Raw genomic sequence first — 17,892 nt, 5'->3', positions numbered from 1 at the left:
CTGCGGTCATCCCCCTCTTCAAAGGGGGGGACACTCTTGACCCAAACTGCTACAGACTTATATCTATCCTACCGTGCCTTTCTAAGGTCTTCGAAAGCCAAGTCAACAAACAGATTACCGACCATTTTGAATCTCACCATACCTTCTCTGCTATGCAATCTGGTTTCAGAGCTGGTCATGGGTGCACCTCAGCCACGCTCAAGGTCCTAAACGATATCTTAACCGCCATCGATAAGAAACATTACTGTGCAGCCGTGTTCATTGATCTGGCCAAGGCTTTCGACTCTGTCACTCACCACATCCTCATCGGCAGACTCGACAGCCTTGGTTTCTCAAATGATTGCCTCGCCTGGTTCACCAACTACTTCTCTGATAGAGTTCAGTGTGTCAAATCGGAGGGTCTGCTGTCCGGACCTCTGGCAGTCTATGGGGGTGCCACAGGGTTCAATTCTTGGACCGACTCTCTTCTCTGTATACATCAATGAGGTCGCTCTTGCTGCTGGTGAGTCCCTGATCCACCTCTACGCAGACGACACCATTCTGTATACTTCCGGCCCTTCTTTGGACACTGTGTTAACAACCCTCCAGGCAAGCTTCAATGCCATACAACTCTCCTTCCGTGGCCTCCAATTGCTCTTAAATACAAGTAAAACTAAATGCATGCTCTTCAACCGATCGCTACCTGCACCTACCCGCCTGTCCAACATCACTACTCTGGACGGCTCTGACTTAGAATACGTGGACAACTACAAATACTTAGGTGTCTGGTTAGACTGTAAACTCTCCTTCCAGACCCATATCAAACATCTCCAATCCAAAGTTAAATCTAGAATTGGCTTCCTATTTCGCAACAAAGCATCCTTCACACATGCTGCCAAACATACCCTTGTAAAACTGACCATCCTACCAATCCTCGACTTTGGCGATGTCATTTACAAAATAGCCTCCAATACCCTACTCAACAAATTGGATGCAGTCTATCACAGTGCAATCCGTTTTATCACCTAAGCCCCATATGCTACCCACCATTGCGACCTGTACGCTCTCGTTGGCTGGCCCTCGCTTCATACTCGTCGCCAAACCCACTGGCTCCATGTCATCTACAAGACCCTGCTAGGTAAAGTCCCCCCTTATCTCAGCTCGCTGGTCACCATAGCATCTCCCACCTGTAGCACACGCTCCAGCAGGTATATCTCTCTAGTCACCCCCAAAACCAATTCTTTCTTTGGCCGCCTCTCCTTCCAGTTCTCTGCTGCCAATGACTGGAACGAACTACAAAAATCTCTGAAACTGGAAACACTTATCTCCCTCACTAGCTTTAAGCACCAACTGTCAGAGCAGCTCACAGATTACTGCACCTGTACATAGCCCACCTATAATTTAGCCCAAACAACTACCTCTTTCCCAACTGTATTTAATTTTTATTTATTTATTTATTTTGCTCCTTTGCACCCCATTATTTTTTATTTCTACTTTGCACATTCTTCCATTGCAAAACTACCATTCCAGTGTTTTACTTGCTATATTGTATTTACTTTGCCACCATGGCCTTTTTTGCCTTTACCTCCCTTCTCACCTCATTTGCTCACATTGTATATAGACTTGTTTATACTGTATTATTGACTGTATGTTTGTTTTACTCCATGTGTTTAACTCTGTGTCGTTTTATCTGTCGAACTGCTTTGCTTTATCTTGGCCAGGTCGCAATTGTAAATGAGAACTTGTTCTCAACTTGCCTACCTGGTTAAATAAAGGTAAAATAAATATTCTGGGATTCTTCTTAACCTCATTGAGCATTCTGCGCTGTGCTCTTGCAGTCATCTTTGCAGGACGGCCACTCCTAATTAGAGTAGCAACAGTGCTGAACTTTCTCCATTTATAGACTATTTTTCTAACCGTGGACTGATGAACATCAAGGCTTTGAGATACTTTTGTAACCCTTTACAGCTTTATGCAAGTCAATAATTCTTAGTCTTAGGTCTTCTGAGATCTCTTTTGTTCGAGGCATCAAATTTTGTCTTTTTTTTTTTTACAGGGCAGGGCAGCTCTAACCAACATCTCTAATCTCGTCTCATTGATTGTGCTCCAGGTTAGCTGACTCCTGACTCCAATTAGCTTTTGGAGAAGTCATTCGCCTAGGATTTCACATACTCTTTCCAACCTACGCTGTGAATGTTTAAATTATGTTTTCAATATAGACAAGACACAATAATGTGTGTTTATTAGTTTTAGCACATTGTGTTTGCATATTGTTGTGACTTAGATGAAAATCAAATCAAATTTTAGTACCAATTTATGCAGAAATCCAGGTAGTTCCAAAGGGTTCACATACTTTTTCTTGCCACTTTAAATGATTGCTACTCTATTCTTAACTGCTACATCATTTACAGCTAGATGTAGTTATAGGGAAATAGTATACTGGCCCTTGTCGAGAATGGTGCTTCTGTGTTGCAGCATGGTGGCATTCTCTCCACCCAGGATAAGGAGGGCCTCTCTGTCCTGGACTTAACCATGAAGGACAGACCAGCACATGTGGTGTTTACGAAGACGGGTGAGGATCGCTTATCGTTTCATATCCATCTCTCATTTAGACAATGCATGACTAAAAAGTGAAAAGGCGCATGTTTCTTTAAAGCACATGGTAAAGACGGCTGTCAATCGTTGTCGTTTACCTGTAGAAAATGGTGTTGGAAGTCTTGGCACGATATATCTGTGAACCTTATCGGAATCGGACGATATTAGCTAAAAATGCCAACATCGGTATCGGCCGACGCTAGCTAACTATAGCTACTGAAACAGATTGTCGTTATGTGACGTATCTTTTTTGACACGCAAAGACCCGAACGACGTTCTGTAGAAATCCTGGTGGAGAATGAAATGACTGAATAAATGAACAACAAAATGGCACAGCAAGTAAGTGAATGGGGACATGCGTAAATGCCAACAAATTAACTTTTTGGTCAGTGTGGTGTGTGTGTAACCTTTATTTAACTAGGCAAGTCAGTTAAGAACAAAATCTTATTTACAATGAGGGCCTGGACCACGCTGGGATAATTTTGCGCAACCCTATGGGACTCCCAATCATGGCCAGATGTGATACAGCCTGGATTTGAACCAGGGACAGTAGTGAAGCTTCTTGCACTGAGATACAGTGCCTTAGTCTGCTGCTTCCGTGTGTGTGTGTGTTAACTATTTAACCGTACTAGAATGCTTAAGGCCGCAAAAAATTTATATATCGGTATCGGGTTTTGTTGGCAAGGAAAATATCGGTATTGGCCAAAAATGTGATATTGGTGCATCACTAGACTTGGCTGTGACAAACATTGTTTTGTAACTTTTTTTTCTCTCTCTCAGACCCCACTGAGGTTTATACCTGGGGGAACAACACCAATTTCAGTCTGGGGCACGGGAACCAGGAGAGCAGGCATCACCCGGAGATTGTGGATCTGTTTGCCCGTACCAGGGTTTACATCAAACAGGTAAACAAACTGACTACTATAGAGATCCAATAACTGTTCTCTTTAATTATTTGCAGTCTATGCTCTGTTCCTTTCCTCTTAAGGGGAGGTGTTCTGCCTCTGTTTGCCACCAGCTATTAGTTAGTCACATGAGTCATGATAGGGCTTCCCCACCTTCAACATCCTAGTCTCCTGGGGCCTCCTCCCTCCACACAGACTTGGCCTCAATATATGACTCACCAGGGGGATCCATCACAACAATGCTTATGTAAACACGGTTGTCCCGTTTGGGTCTCCTGGATAACAGCCCCCCCACCCCCCCTCCTGGCAAAACAGACCCCCTCCTCTCGGACCTGAATAATTTTGCACGCACCATTTTTCAGTTTTTGATTTGTTAAAAAAGTTTGAAATATCCAATAAATGTCGTTCCACATCATGATTGTGTCCCACTTGTTGTTGATTCTTCACAAAAAAATACAGTTTTATATCTTTATGTTTGATGCCTGAAATGTGGCAAAAGGTCGCAAAGTTCAAGGGGGCCGAATACTTTCGCAAGGCACTATATATATATAGATATCTATATATATATATATATATATATATATAGATATAGATATATATATAGATATATATATATAGATATATAGATATATATATATAGAGAGAGAGAGATTTTTTTTTTACTGTCCCTTTTTTTCGTTGCTGTGGTGGCAACAGTTTGGAGGCAATGCGCCGCTGCTAAATGAATCCTGGGGAAACACTGACTGACATCATTGTCCTCCTACCCCTCCTATTTGGGGGTCTTAGAAATTATATTTCAATTTCTAAGCTCCTTTTTAGTGAGAGGGTGAATGACTGAGAGGAGTAGGACAGGTGCACTGGGCTTGGGTTCTGTGTCTGGCTTTGTCTAGCCCAGCTCTGCATGGTTAAACCCACGTTGGCCTTATGTGCAGTCCCCTCTACAGTGTCCCTGATGGCCATGTGGAGGCCCTTAGAGTGATTAAGGCTATTGGCACCAGACAGCACCTGTGTTATTGTCCAGTCTCTCTTTCTTTAGTACAGAGCAGGGTTCCCCAACTTGTGGCCCATTCTTTCATTTGGCCCCCAAGTTTTTGGAGGAAAAAAAAGATATATTTTAATTGTTGGACATAAGACTGTAAAAAACAGCAGGAAATCAGCTCCAAGTGATTTTAATCAATCTGTTCCAAGTATTCCTGTGCGTAATAGAGAGATGTGATCGTATACAAATTTAAGCAAGGTTTGAAATGATTGTTTTAGTCAAACATTATCTGTTTGGGCTTCTTGCGGTCAATTTGCGGTCTACATATTATTTTGAATTAGGTTCCGGCCCCTGAACATCTGCTCAAAAACATTGCGGCTGAATCTAGTTGACGATCCCTGGTGTTCTAATTATCAGCGTAAGATCACTATGAAAGCTATATCATTGCTGCCACGTGATCGTTTCCTCTGCACTCGGCACATTCCAAGCTTAATTGCACCCCTCATACATCTTCCTCCTACAGATAACCATTCACTTCTGGTGTAGACCCTCTAAACCTAAGCACTCAATATTTCAATATGATACCTGATAATTAACCCTATTCCAAGTTTAGGAGTTAGAACCCAGAATCCATCACTGGTATAGATGGTGCTGAGAGGTCTGAGGAAGAAACCTTGTAAGATAACTTTGTTTTTTAGGTCATTTTAGGTCATGTTGTAGAGATGTAGGCCCTAACTATGGTTAGAACTGTTTTCCAGCGGTTATTTAGACTCTTGACAGGAAGGACCTTTTCACAGGAAGCTATGCTAGGGAATTCATTCCTATGACATCATCAGCTCTCGTGCTCTGCTACAGCTCATGATGTCATAGGGTGGCATGCATTCCTAGTTAAGTACAGATTTTGACTAAAGTCTTTTGGGTTAGATACTTTATAGCTATATCCGATGTAATATTGAAATGTAATGACCCAACTTTTGAGTTTATCTAAGTTTCATTATTGTCCTATGGCAGGTTGCTGTTTAGCGTCTACATTTTATACACATTTTCATGACCTTTGCAGAAGGTCAGATCCCATTTCAAGACCTCTCAGTGACCTACTGGTACCCCTACATGGAGGCAGAGCCTTTGTCCTCAGTGCAACCTGCCCACAGTCCAACAGGTGCTAGGGGTTAAATATTTATCCCAGTATGACATGCTTTAATTAAATGAGCCGGGTATGTGTGTGGGGCTGTCTCGTTATCAATGTCATACATCGGGGAAACATCCCCTTCGCCCTATTGAGAGCTGGAGGGGACAATGCATTAGTAATGATGTTTACTTTTCCACTTGTGCCCCGGCCTATAGTACCACCACTATTTGACTATTACTACGAGAGGGCTTAGTTTGGCCACGGAAATCAATCAACAATCAATCAAACATGCTGCAGTCCTTTTTCTTTGAGTTCTTGTGATGAGAATTTGACAGTGGAGCAAAATTGTCTCACTGAATAGACCTACATTATTGATTACCCCCAAAAATGTGTTTCCTTTCCTCTCAGGTGGTGCTGTGTAAGTTCCACTCCGTGTTCCTGTCTCAGAAGGGGCAGGTGTATACATGTGGACACGGGCAGGGAGGTCGGCTAGGACACGGGGACGAACAGACATATCTGGTGAGAATACTATATATCTGACCTATCAAATTTTATTGGTCACATAAGTGTATATTCTACCCATGTGTGAATTGGATTTTGACACCCTTCGAGAGGGGGTCATGACCAGGGATCAGCCATTATTGACAGCGACCCAGGAGCAATTAGGGTTAAGTGCCTTTCTCAAGGGCACATTGACAGTTTTTTTTTCTCACCCAATTGGCTCTGTGATTCGAACCAGCAACCTTTTGGTTACTGGACCAGCAGTCTTAACTGCTAGGCTACTTCCTGTATGTCTGTTTAACTCTGTTCACCTGCTTCTAGCTAGATGAGCTGTAACCACTCCATCCTGAGTGTACCTTGGGTTGATTTGCACACCTGTGCTAAACCTGTGTTAACCTGGTTTGAAATACTTTTTTTGAAATGTGTTTTGAGCTTGTCTGGCACAATGTAACCAGTGGAATCGTCCCAAAAGTGTCAACTTCAATATTGCCCCGTTTTTGAAGGCACTCCAGGGAAGGCTCAAGCAAACGTTCAAAGTATTTGACATATAAAAAATAAAAGAACATACTATTCAAAGTGAAATAGGGCTGTGGATTTTTATCATCGGTCAGGTTCCTCGGATGGTGGAGGGGCTCCTGTCTCATCACTGCTCCCAGGTGGCTGCAGCCAAGGACCACACGGTGGTGCTGACCGAGGAGGGCTATGTCTACACCTTTGGCCTCAACACCTTCCACCAGCTGGGACTGGCTCCCCCGCCCGCCTCCAGCCACCTGCCCAAACAGGTAAGAGAGACACCTGGCCAGGCATGGTGCCCACATAGAGACTACATAGCTAGGCAGCTAGATGGGGCGTTGTCCCTAACCACGTGAGCGGAGTAGGACAAGCTAAGGAAAAAACTCCCGGGGCCTCATTTAGCAATATATATGTGTTTGTTTGTTATAACAATTGCATGAACAAATCCAATGCATCAGAAGACAAACATGTACACAGCAGACACTTGAATGTGAGGGAAGCTGAATTAGTGTGGATTGGTTGTTGACTGACGTTGGTCTTGTCCAATGGGATGTAGGTATTCTCCAAGACTCTTAAAGGCAGGACTGTTATTGGTGTAGCAGCGGGGAGATTCCACACAGTTCTGTGGACCAGGGAGGCTGTCTACACAGTGGGACTGAACGGAGGGCAGCTGGGTAAGTCATGATGACTGGCACACCATAGCATAACATTGGTTTCCAATGACTTTGAAGTTAAGCCAAGGCAACTAATGATATGCTCTATCATTCCCCTACCTTGACTTTATACGTGGTGATGGTTGACTTTTGACCTTTAGGCTACCTGTTGGACCCCAACGGGGAGAGGTGTGTGACCGCGCCTCGCCAGGTGTCTGCCCTCTACCACAAGGACGTCACCATCGCCATGGCAGTGGCCAGTAATGGGGCAACGTTGGTGGTGACCGAGAAGGGAGATGTCTACCTGCTAGCTGACTATCAGTGCAAGAAGTTGGCATCCAGGTGACTATACCGATAGTGGAGAAGTGACTACCAGGGTCACGGTTAATTCCATTTCATCTCAGGAAGTCAACTGCATTTCCAGTTTCTCATTGAGGAGAATTGGAATACACATTTCAGTTTACTTCCTGAATTGACCGAATTCCAAATAACATTTTCTTTATGAGAGATGACGTTGATCGAATTAGCATAATACAAAAATCCCCATTAAAAATAATTATCTTTAAGCTAGAGATCTGTTTTGCATTGGATGTGTCTCAATCCACCGCATTCGCCTATTTAACACTTCTGCATTTGCGGTGAAAGCTGACAGAGCTAGAGCGCAGTTTGTCAGACCATGAGACATCCTGAATATCGGTCTGGAGCACCCGACCGGTTTGGCCTACAAACTATTATGACCGCTCGATGGAAATATGAGTCTCACGAACACGATGGTGTTTACTCTGCGACCCACACAAGCGTCGTCTGAAGTCAGTACAGGCTAACTCCCAACTTTTGTCTGTAGCGTCAGAACAGTTTGGGCTAAATACTAATATGACTCCTCTGTGTCAAGGTGAGACTCTCATGAACACGTACATGTTGGTTGTTTTGCTCTCATTTATGAAAGTACACTACACGACCAAAAGTATGTGGAAACCTGCTCGTCCAACATCTCATTCCAAAATCATTGGTATTAATATGGAGTTGGTCCCTGCTAAAACAGCCTCCGCTCTTCTGGGAAGGCTTTCCACTAGATGTTGGAGCGTTGCTGCGGGGACTTGCTTCCATTCAGCCACAAAGATTAGTGTGGTCGGGCACTGATGTTGGGCGATTAGGCCTGGCTCGCATTCGGCGTTCTAATTAGTTAAGATTTCTCTTCACTGGAACTAAGGGGCGTGGCCCGAACCATGAAAAACAGCCCCAGACCATTATTCCTCCCCCACCTATCTTTACAGTTGGCACTATGCATTGGGGCAGGTAGCGTTCTCCTGGTGACCGTCGGACTGCCAGATGGTGAAGCGTGATTCATCACTCCAGAGAACGTGTTTCCACTGCTCCAGAGTCCAATGGTGGCGAGCTTTACACCACTCCAGCCGACGCTTGGCATTTCGCATGGTGATCTTAGGCTTGTGTGCGGATGCTCGGCCATGGAAACCCATTTCATGAAGCTCCCATAGAACAGTTATTGTGCTGACGTTGCTTCCAGAGGCAGTTTGGAACTCTGTAGTGAGTTTTGCAACCGAGGACAGACTATTTTTTACACGCTATGTGCTTCAGCACTCGCTGTTCCGTTCTGTGAGCTTGTGTGGCCTACCACTTTGCGGCTGAACCATTGTTGCTCCGAGACACTTCCACTTCACAATAACAGGACTTACAGTTGACCGGGGTAGCGCTATAGCAGTGCAGAAATTTGACAACTGATTTGTTGGAAGGGTGGCATCCTATGACGGTGGCACGTTGAGTCACTGAGCATTTCAGTAAGGCCATTCTACTGCCAATGTTTGTCAATGATGATTGCATGTCTGTTTGCTCAACTTTGTACACCTGTCAGCAACGGGTGGTTCTGAAATGGCGGAGTCCACTAATTTATATGTGTGTCTACATACATACACAAAAGTATGTATATGTATAGTGCCATTAGAAAATTATTCAAACCCTTGACTTTTTCCACCTTTTGTTACGTTACAGCCTTATTCTAAAATGGATGTAACCTTTTTTTTTTATCTCTGCAATCTACAGACTACCCTATAATATGAAAGGTTTTTCGAAAGTTTAGCCAATTTATGAAAAACTTTTTTATATACTTCAAGGGGTCTTAAAAATCAAATGGTAAAATAATCATTGGTATGACCTTAAAACAATTCCATATAGCTTAGTAGTTACCCCCCTCCTGGCTTAAACAGGGCATAGACAATAATGGGTTAACAGGAGAGAGAGCGAGATATATGTGATGATCATTCTACTGTCACTCGCTCTTAAAAAAAAAAAATATATATATATATATATTTTTTTTTTTCCCATGTTTCTCTTTCAGACAACTGAACATCCGGAAGGTCCTTGTGAGCGGAGGCAGCCTGGACCATCGTGTGGACCCCCAGGTCCTGAATGAGGGAGGGGGAGAGAAGGTGGCCATCCTGGCCCTGGATGAAGCTGGGAGGGTAAGGACCAGCTGGGTCCAATACATAGAAAAATACCAAATACTTAGTGGTGACGAGCTACAGTCATTTTGTTGGTGGATTCTTCATGTTCAAACGATTCACTCCATATGATCACCCCTCAAGCTGATGTATTTGAGCCATTGATTATCTTATCCCGTTCTTTATTACTTAGTTTTTTTCTGTTTGGATGATGTGTGTTGATCTATGTTTATTCTATGCATTTGTTGTCACCACAGACTGACAATGCCTTTAATTGTCCCTCTGGATTACTAAAGTGCTGTTGAATTGATTTCTCGCTCTCCGTCAGGTTTTCTGCTGGCGCTCAGTGGGCGGTTCGGTGAGACAATGCAGGTGGGCATACGGGCGCCAGGTGTTCATGTCAGACATCGCCCTGAGCAGGAACAACATGATGTTTGTCACACAGGAAGGGGAGGGCTTCAGCGGACAGTGGCACGGAGAGTACAGGAAGAGCGTGGAGAAGAAAGGTGAGTTGAGAAAATGGTTTACTCTCATAGCTCAGCGACGACACTGATACTTCTGAAGACAACCAGTATTCTTTCACTTTCCTCGTTTCCATGTATGGTGGATGATGAACTTCATGAAGTATGGAAAAATAGTAAACAAGACTTAGATTCAAAAGTACTCTTTTGCACCCTTGAATGTAAGTAATGTGTACTATTTCTCTGTTCTTCAGGATGTTTATCATCCCAGCATAAATCAGAAGTTGTTTGGATTTGAATCATTGGGAAGTAAGTTAGAATCACTGCGTTTTGTCATTTTACTAAAGCATTTCTCCCTTGTGTGCTTTAGATGGGAGTGTGGAGGTGTGTGGTTACCCAGAGGGTGGAACTGTGTACGAGCGAATCCGCTTGGAGAAGCTCCCCTATGTCCACCGTGCGGTCAGCATCACCATGGACTCCAAGGGACGCAACTTTGGAGTGCTGCAGTCTGACCCTAAAACCAGGTACTGTTCCTCTGTGTGTTGTCGCACCTTTTTAAAACATTTTAACTGTGTTGTCTTTATTAGGCCACACTGTAACAAAACGTTTTGAAATGGACAATAAGTGTTTGTTGGGAAGTTCAGATAGTACATCCCTTTTTAACTACGTTTTGGAGCATTTCGTGCCTAGTGAACATGACCCTGATTCGTGAACAAAATGTCTGATCTCTGTCTTTCCCCCGCCCAGCCTGTTTGAGATTCCCAGCGTATCTCCCTCCTCCTTCTCCCAACACTTCCGGGGCCTGCTGGAGGAAGCGGACGAGACTGACAGCATCCACGACTTGACCCTGCAGGCTGGAGACCGCACCTTCCCCGCCCACAAGTACCTCCTGTCCATGAGGTCCGAGTTCTTCAGGAAGCAGCTGGTGCCGGACGGACGGGAGGGTGACGGGGAGGTGAGGAGGAGCAAGGATGCGGTGGGCTGTGACCTGCTGGTGGTGGAGACTGTGAGCCCTGAGATGCTGGAGCACGTCCTGGAGTTCATCTACACCGACTCCTGTGATCTGCTGGTGCAGGGCCACCGGCCTCGAGTCTTCGGTCAGAACCAGAATCAACAGGGCCCGGAGCAGGAGCAGCTGATCAGCAGCCTGCAGGACCTGGGCTTCCATGAGGGCAACCTGAGGGACCGCTTGGCCCTGGAAGTGTACCGCTCGCTGACCCCATCGGCCCGAGGGGACGGAGACAAGCCCAAAAGCAAGGGCACCAAGCCTGGGAAAAAAGGCAAGGGAGGCAAGGCTGGAGCTGGAGAGGGAGGAAGAGTCAACCCGGTCAAGACCTTACAGGGCGTGGCCAAGAAGCTCGGCATGGGGAGTCTGTCGGCACGGTGAATACTGAGTTGGTTATGATTGTTGTCCCCCACGATGAAATCGGGTAGTGGACTGTGGGTTGGTCCGTTCGTACGTTTGTCACACGCGATATATCTCAGACCGCAGTGGCCCGATTTGTGACAATTTGGGTGAATGATGCATCTTACCATTGAGAGCTGGCATTTACAAAATTATATTGATTGGCCAGATGGTGGTGCTATAACATGTGATTGAAAATGCTAACTTTGAAAGGTCATGCACCTCACCCCGTTTGAGCTCAAGTCCCAACAAGGAACATATTTGCTTCAGGGAAACATGTTTTTTTTTAAATATCTAGAATAGGTTTTTAAGATGGTCATTTAGCTATCTGATTTGGGATTTTAGGACCCCTGTAGGTGTATATTTTTTCAAATATTTGATGAAACATTGAATTTGGGCTTCTGCTATTAGCCTTAAACGCATTGAATAACATGTTCATACGTGGCACAACCGAATGTCCAACAATGTATCAAAAGGAAGTATGGTTTGAGGTGTCTGAAGGTTTCATGTGTAACCCTTGGCCCATAAAATCCTATTCATTTAAATCAATTTTTTTTAACCTGGTTACCTTGAGACGAGTCTTGTGACGCTTGTGGGCGTCATAGATTAAAACGGAGAACACGTTTGTAAGAGTCTCAGAATTTTGATGGTGGGGTCCTTTTAGTTTGTAGCTCAAACAGTTTGGACTTGACAGAAGTGTTTGGGTTTGAGACATGAGACTAGTCCTGTGAAGCTTGTGGATGTTTGTAGAGTAAAACCAAAAACACATTTTGTGTTCAAATAGTTTCTAGCCACAACCGTTTGGACACTGCAGACGTTTCGCGAGAGAACCAATTTTTTTTCCGGCATGTCTCCTGGTCTGACAAACACCGCTGTAGCTCTGCCACCTTCCATTGCACATGCCGAAGACCAACATCGCTGGATGTGTTGGATTTGAGACACAGCCCATGCAAAAAAAATAAAAGTCTAACTGTTGAATTGATGGAAATGTTGTCTTATGTTAATTGATTTTCACACTGGCATTGACCTGGGGGGGGTTATTAACATGTTATAACCCGTAGTGTATTTTGTTAAATACATTTTATTACAGTTTGGATGGAGTGCAATATGACAACGGGAAGATCAATGTAGTGCTTAAGATGACGGCAAACAAGCCACGATATAACCAGAAAAAGTGGTGAGTAAATTGCCGCGTGGCAGATGAACTGAGACAATGTTGTGTTCATAGAAAGGTAATTACTAGAATGGACATTCCTATTCAAGTCAATGTTCTGTGACTCTATTCAGTTGTGTGTGTCGTTGTCAGAAAACCAGGGTAGTAAAATATCAAAGCGGAGATATTGTTTTCCGTCTAAGCTGTATCTCTGTCTCCCCCAAGCTCCTACCTCTGTGATGTCACTCTGAGGTCTGAGGATGGCAAGGAGTTCCCCTGTCACAAGTGTGTGCTGTGTGCCAGACTTGGTGAGCTACTATGTGTCAACATATTGTTGCGTTTCTTGGAGTTTGAGGGGTGAACTGTGGGTTTAGGTTATTCAAGGTTGTAGACATCTGACACTAGATTGGCCAGTCATTTGTTAAAGCCATGGGACCAGTTTTTGGTACACAGATTAAACCTAGCCCTGGACTAAAAGCATGCTCAATGGAGAATCTCAATTGAAAATGATTTTTAATTAAGGAGTAAGATGTGTCTGGGGGATGATTTTTAATTAAGGAGTAAGATGTGTCTGGGGGATGATTTTTAATTAAGGAGTAAGATGTGTCTGGGGGATGATTTTTAATTAAGGAGTAAGATGTGTCTGGGGGATGATTTTTAATTAAGGAGTAAGATGTGTCTGGGGGATGATTTTTAATTAAGGAGTAAGATGTGTCTGGGGGATGATTTTTAATTAAGGAGTAAGATGTGTCTGGGGGATGATTTTGGGATATTTCTTAGTGGCAGTTCTATTGTAAACATGTCATGTGTTTCAGAGTATTTCCACAGTATGCTGGGGAACCCCTGGATAGAGGTATGTTTTGGCAATTGGAGGTCTTGCTCATTGTACACTAAAGCTTAATTTTAATATTGCCAGAAGTAACCGTTGGCTCTGAAAACCTTGTCTCACATTGTGCTTGAGTAAGTGTGCTGCTACTTGTGATGGTGATGTAGTTGTTGTGTGCCCCCCACAGGCCACTTCTTGTAGTGCCCTAGAGATGCCCACCAGCTCAGAGATACTGCAGGTCATCCTAGAATATGTCTACACTGACGAGTCTCCCACTATCAAAGGTACAGGACACACCAGATCATGCATATACAACCTGTACACACACACACACACTCAGTGAAAAATGCTTTGGAACTATGGATGGAAATGAGCTCTTGCTAACTTGGGTACATACACATTGACTCTGTAATGTTGCTAAATGTGCACTGTCCCTGTCAAATAAGTAAATAAAATAAATATTGAGTTAAAAATAAGTACCACTTGGCTACCCCTAATAATATTTACGAACCTCATGTTGACTTTGATCTTGATGCACAAGGTAGTTGGAAGCTAAAAGTCTGTCTCTATCCACTTCCAGAGTCTCTCAATGTGGAGTTTGTCTGCAACGTGTTGGTGGTGGCCGATCAGCTTCTCATCACCCGACTGAAGGAGATGTGTGAGGTGGCCATCACTGAGAACCGTATGTCCTCATCTTCCCTCTGTCCTCTTAGCCCTCTCTGCTCTCCTCCCATGCCTCTGTCCTCCTCTCTTTCTCTCCTGCCTGTCAACATGTCAAACAGCTTTGTCTTGAAAATCACCCGTGTGAGAGCACTGTCCTGTTTGTTTTAAAAAATGGCTTCCTCTTCCGTCTCCTCAGTGACGCTGAAGAACGCTGCGGAGCTGCTGCAGTTTTCTGCCATGTACAACGCTGAGCAGCTCAAACTGTCCTGCATCCAGTTCATCGTGCACAACATGGCTGCCCTGCTCGAGTCCAAGTGAGTGTGTATAAAGTACATTCGGAAAGTATTCGTACCACTCTACTTTTCCCACATTTTATTATGTTACAGCCTTTTTTTTATTTTTTATTATGAGGTAAGCAACACTGAAGCATGCATGAGAGCACCAGCTGTTCTGGATGACTGTGATAACGCTCTCGGTAGCAGATTCGATCAAAACCTTTAAACAGGTCAACATTCACACAGCCGCTGGGCCAGGCGGACTACCAGGACTTGTACTGAAAGCATGCGCGGACCAACTGGCAAGTGTCTTCACTGACATTTTCAACCTCTCCCTGACCGAGTCTGTAATGCCTAAATGTTTCAAGCAGACCACCATAGTCCCTGTGCCCAAGGAAGCGAAAGGTAACCTGCCTAAATGATTACCGCCCCGTGGCACTCACGTCGGTAGCCATGAAGTGCTTTGAAAGGCTGGTCATGGCTCACATCCACCCTTCACCCACTCCAATTTGCATAACTCCCCAACAGATCCACAGATGGTGCAATTTCAATTGCACTCCACTGTCCTTTCTCACCTGGACAAATGGAACACCTATGTGAGAATGCTGTTCATCGACTACAGCTTAGCGTTCAACACCATGAAGCTCATCACTAAGCTAAGGACTCTGGGACTAAACAGCTCCCTCTGCAACTGGATCCTGGACTTCCTGATGTGCCGCCCCCAGGTGGTAATGAGACTGCCTATAGGGAGGAGGTCAGAGAACTGGCAGTGTGGTGCCAGGACAACAACCTCTCCCTCAATGTGAGCAAGGCAAAGGAGCTGATTGTGGACTATAGGAATGGCGGGCCAAACAGGCCCCCATTCAACATCGACGGGGCTGTAGTGAAGCAGGTCGAGTTTCAAGTTCCTTGGTGTCCACATCACCAATGAACTATCATGGTCCAAACATACCAAGACAGTCGTGAAGAGGGCACAACAACCTTTTACCCCTCGGGAGACTGAAAAGATTTGGCATGGGCCCCCAGATCCTCAAAAGGTTCTACAGCTGCACCATTGAGAGCGTCCTTACCGGTTGTATCACCGACTTGTATGGCAACTGCTCGGCATCTGACCATAAGACGCTACAGAGGGTGGTGTGAACGTCCCAGATCATCACTGGGGCCAAGCTTTCTGCCGTCCAAGACTTATATAATAGGCCCATTAAAATTGTCAGACTTCAGTCACTTAAGTCAGACTGTTTTCCCTGCCACCGCACGGCAAGTGGTTCCAGAGCACCAAGTGTAGGACCAAAAGGCTCCTCGACAGCTTCTACCCCCCCCCCCCAAGCCATTAGGCTGCTGAACAATTCATAAAAATGGCCACCGGACAATTTACATTGACCCCCCCCCTTGTACACTGCTGCTACTCGCTGTTTGTTTACCTATGCATAGTCACTTCGCCCCCACCTACATATACAGATTACCTCAACTAGCCTGCACCCCCACGTACTGACTCTGTACCGGTGCCCCCTGCATATAGTCTCGTTATTATCATTCTTACTGTGTTTTTATTATTACTTTTTATCTTAGTCTACTGGGAAAATATTTTCTTCTTGAACTGCACTCTTGGTTAAGGGCTTGTAACTAAGCATTTCATGGTAAAATCAACACTTGTTGTATTCGGCACATGCATAATTATTCAGACTTAGTACTTTGTTGAAGCAACTTTGGCAGTGATTACAGCCTCGTCTTGGGTATGACGCTGCAAGCTTGGCACATCTGTATTTGGAGTTTCTTCCATCTTTCTCTGCAGATCCTCTCAAGCTCTGTCAGGTTGGATGGGGAGCTGTTTTCAAATCAAATAATTTTGTTGGTCACACACACATGGTTAGTAGATGTTGTTGTGAGTGTAGCAATGCTTGTGCTTCTAGTTCCGACAGTGCAGCAATATCTAACAAGTAATCTTAACAATTCCACCACTACCTAATACACACATCTAAGTAAAGGAATGGAATAAGAATATATGGATGAGCAGTGACAGAGCGGCATAGGCAAGATGCAATAAAATACTGTACATATGAGATGAGTAATGTAAGATGTGTAAACATAATTATTAATAAAGTGACTAGTGATCCATTTGTTAGTGGCCAATGATTTCAATACCATACCACCATCTGATGGCCTTGAGAAAGAAGCTCATTTCAGTCTCTCGGTCCCAGCTTTGATGTGCCTGTACTGAAATCACCTTCTGGATGGTAGCTTGGTGAACAGGCAGTGGCTCGGGTGGTTGTTCTTGATGGTCTTTTTGACCTTCCTGTGACATCGGGTGCTGTAGGTGTCCCGGAGGGCAGGTAGTTTGCCCCCGGTGTTGTGTAAACTGCACCACCCTCTGGAGAGCCCTGCGGTTGAGGGTGGTGCAGTTGCCGTACCAGGTGGTGATACAGCCCGACAGGATGCTCTCAATTGTGCACCTGTAACAGTTAGTCAGGGTTTTAGGTGCCTAGCCTCCTGAGGTTGAGGCGATGTTGCCCCTTCACCACACTGTCTGTGTGGGTGGACCATTTCAGTTTGTCTGTGATGTGTACGCTGAGGAACTTTAATAAACGTTCCACCTTCTCCACTGCTGTCCCTTCGATGTGGATAGGGGGGTGCTCCCTCTGCTATTTCCTGAAGTCCACGATCATCTCCTTTGTTTTGTTGATGTTGAGTGAGAGGTTGTTTTCCTAACACCACACTCAGAGTGCCCTCACCTCCCTGTAGGCTGTCTCGTCTTTGTTGGAAATCAAGCCCACTACTGTTGTCTTCAAACTTGATGATTGAGTTGGAGGCATGTGTGGCCACGCGGTCGTGGGTGAACGGGGAGCACAGGAGGGGGATGAGGACGCACTGTTGTGGGGCCCCAGTGTAGGTGATCAGCGAAGTGGAGATGTTGTTTCCTACCTTCACCACCTGGGGTCAGCCCGTCAGGAAGTCCAGGACACGATCAGACACTATCACACAGGGTGGGGTTGAGACCCAGAGCCTCAAGCATAATGATGAGTTTGGAGGGTACTATGGTGTTGAATGCTGAGCTGTAGTCAATGAACAGCATTCTTAAATAGGTATTCCTATTGTCCAGATGGGATAGGGCAGTGTGATGGCCATTGCATAGTCTGTGGACCTATTGCGGTGGGTCTCGGTTGACTGGTAAAGTGGAGGTGATTATGATCCTTGACTAGTCTCAATCACTTCAGTTCTCTCCAGAGATGTTCAAGTCCAGGCTCTGGTTGGGCTACTTGAGGACATTGAGACTTGTCCTGAAGCCACTCGTGCGTTGTCTGAGAACATGCTCCAGAGCGCTCAGGACTTCATCAAGGATCTCTCTCTACTTTGCTCGGTTCATCTTTCCCTTTATCCTAACTAGTCCCCCAGTCCCTGCCT

At 44.9% G+C, this 17,892-nt stretch overlaps 1 protein-coding gene across 1 annotated transcript in view; it reads left to right on the top strand.

The window, feature by feature from the left end:
• Positions 1 to 17,892, top strand: part of LOC109864620 (inhibitor of Bruton tyrosine kinase-like) — a 38,983-nt gene that overhangs the window by 6,102 nt on the left and 14,989 nt on the right. The window contains exons 3-18 of the mRNA XM_020452481.2: positions 2,455 to 2,551; positions 3,355 to 3,479; positions 5,996 to 6,106; positions 6,700 to 6,870; positions 7,158 to 7,275; positions 7,416 to 7,596; positions 9,608 to 9,731; positions 10,039 to 10,216; positions 10,542 to 10,695; positions 10,919 to 11,554; positions 12,667 to 12,753; positions 12,955 to 13,037; positions 13,545 to 13,582; positions 13,743 to 13,839; positions 14,136 to 14,237; positions 14,415 to 14,532. Coding sequence (XP_020308070.1) covers positions 2,455 to 2,551; positions 3,355 to 3,479; positions 5,996 to 6,106; positions 6,700 to 6,870; positions 7,158 to 7,275; positions 7,416 to 7,596; positions 9,608 to 9,731; positions 10,039 to 10,216; positions 10,542 to 10,695; positions 10,919 to 11,554; positions 12,667 to 12,753; positions 12,955 to 13,037; positions 13,545 to 13,582; positions 13,743 to 13,839; positions 14,136 to 14,237; positions 14,415 to 14,532 — 2,420 coding nt within the window. The remainder of the gene's footprint in view (positions 1 to 2,454; positions 2,552 to 3,354; positions 3,480 to 5,995; positions 6,107 to 6,699; positions 6,871 to 7,157; positions 7,276 to 7,415; positions 7,597 to 9,607; positions 9,732 to 10,038; positions 10,217 to 10,541; positions 10,696 to 10,918; positions 11,555 to 12,666; positions 12,754 to 12,954; positions 13,038 to 13,544; positions 13,583 to 13,742; positions 13,840 to 14,135; positions 14,238 to 14,414; positions 14,533 to 17,892) is intronic.

Source organism: Oncorhynchus kisutch, linkage group LG2 (assembly GCF_002021735.2).
Source record: "Oncorhynchus kisutch isolate 150728-3 linkage group LG2, Okis_V2, whole genome shotgun sequence".
Classification (NCBI taxonomy): Eukaryota; Metazoa; Chordata; class Actinopteri; order Salmoniformes; family Salmonidae; genus Oncorhynchus; species Oncorhynchus kisutch.
The sequence above is the reverse complement of the archived record's forward strand: the minus strand, read 5'-3'. Positions and strand labels throughout refer to the sequence as shown.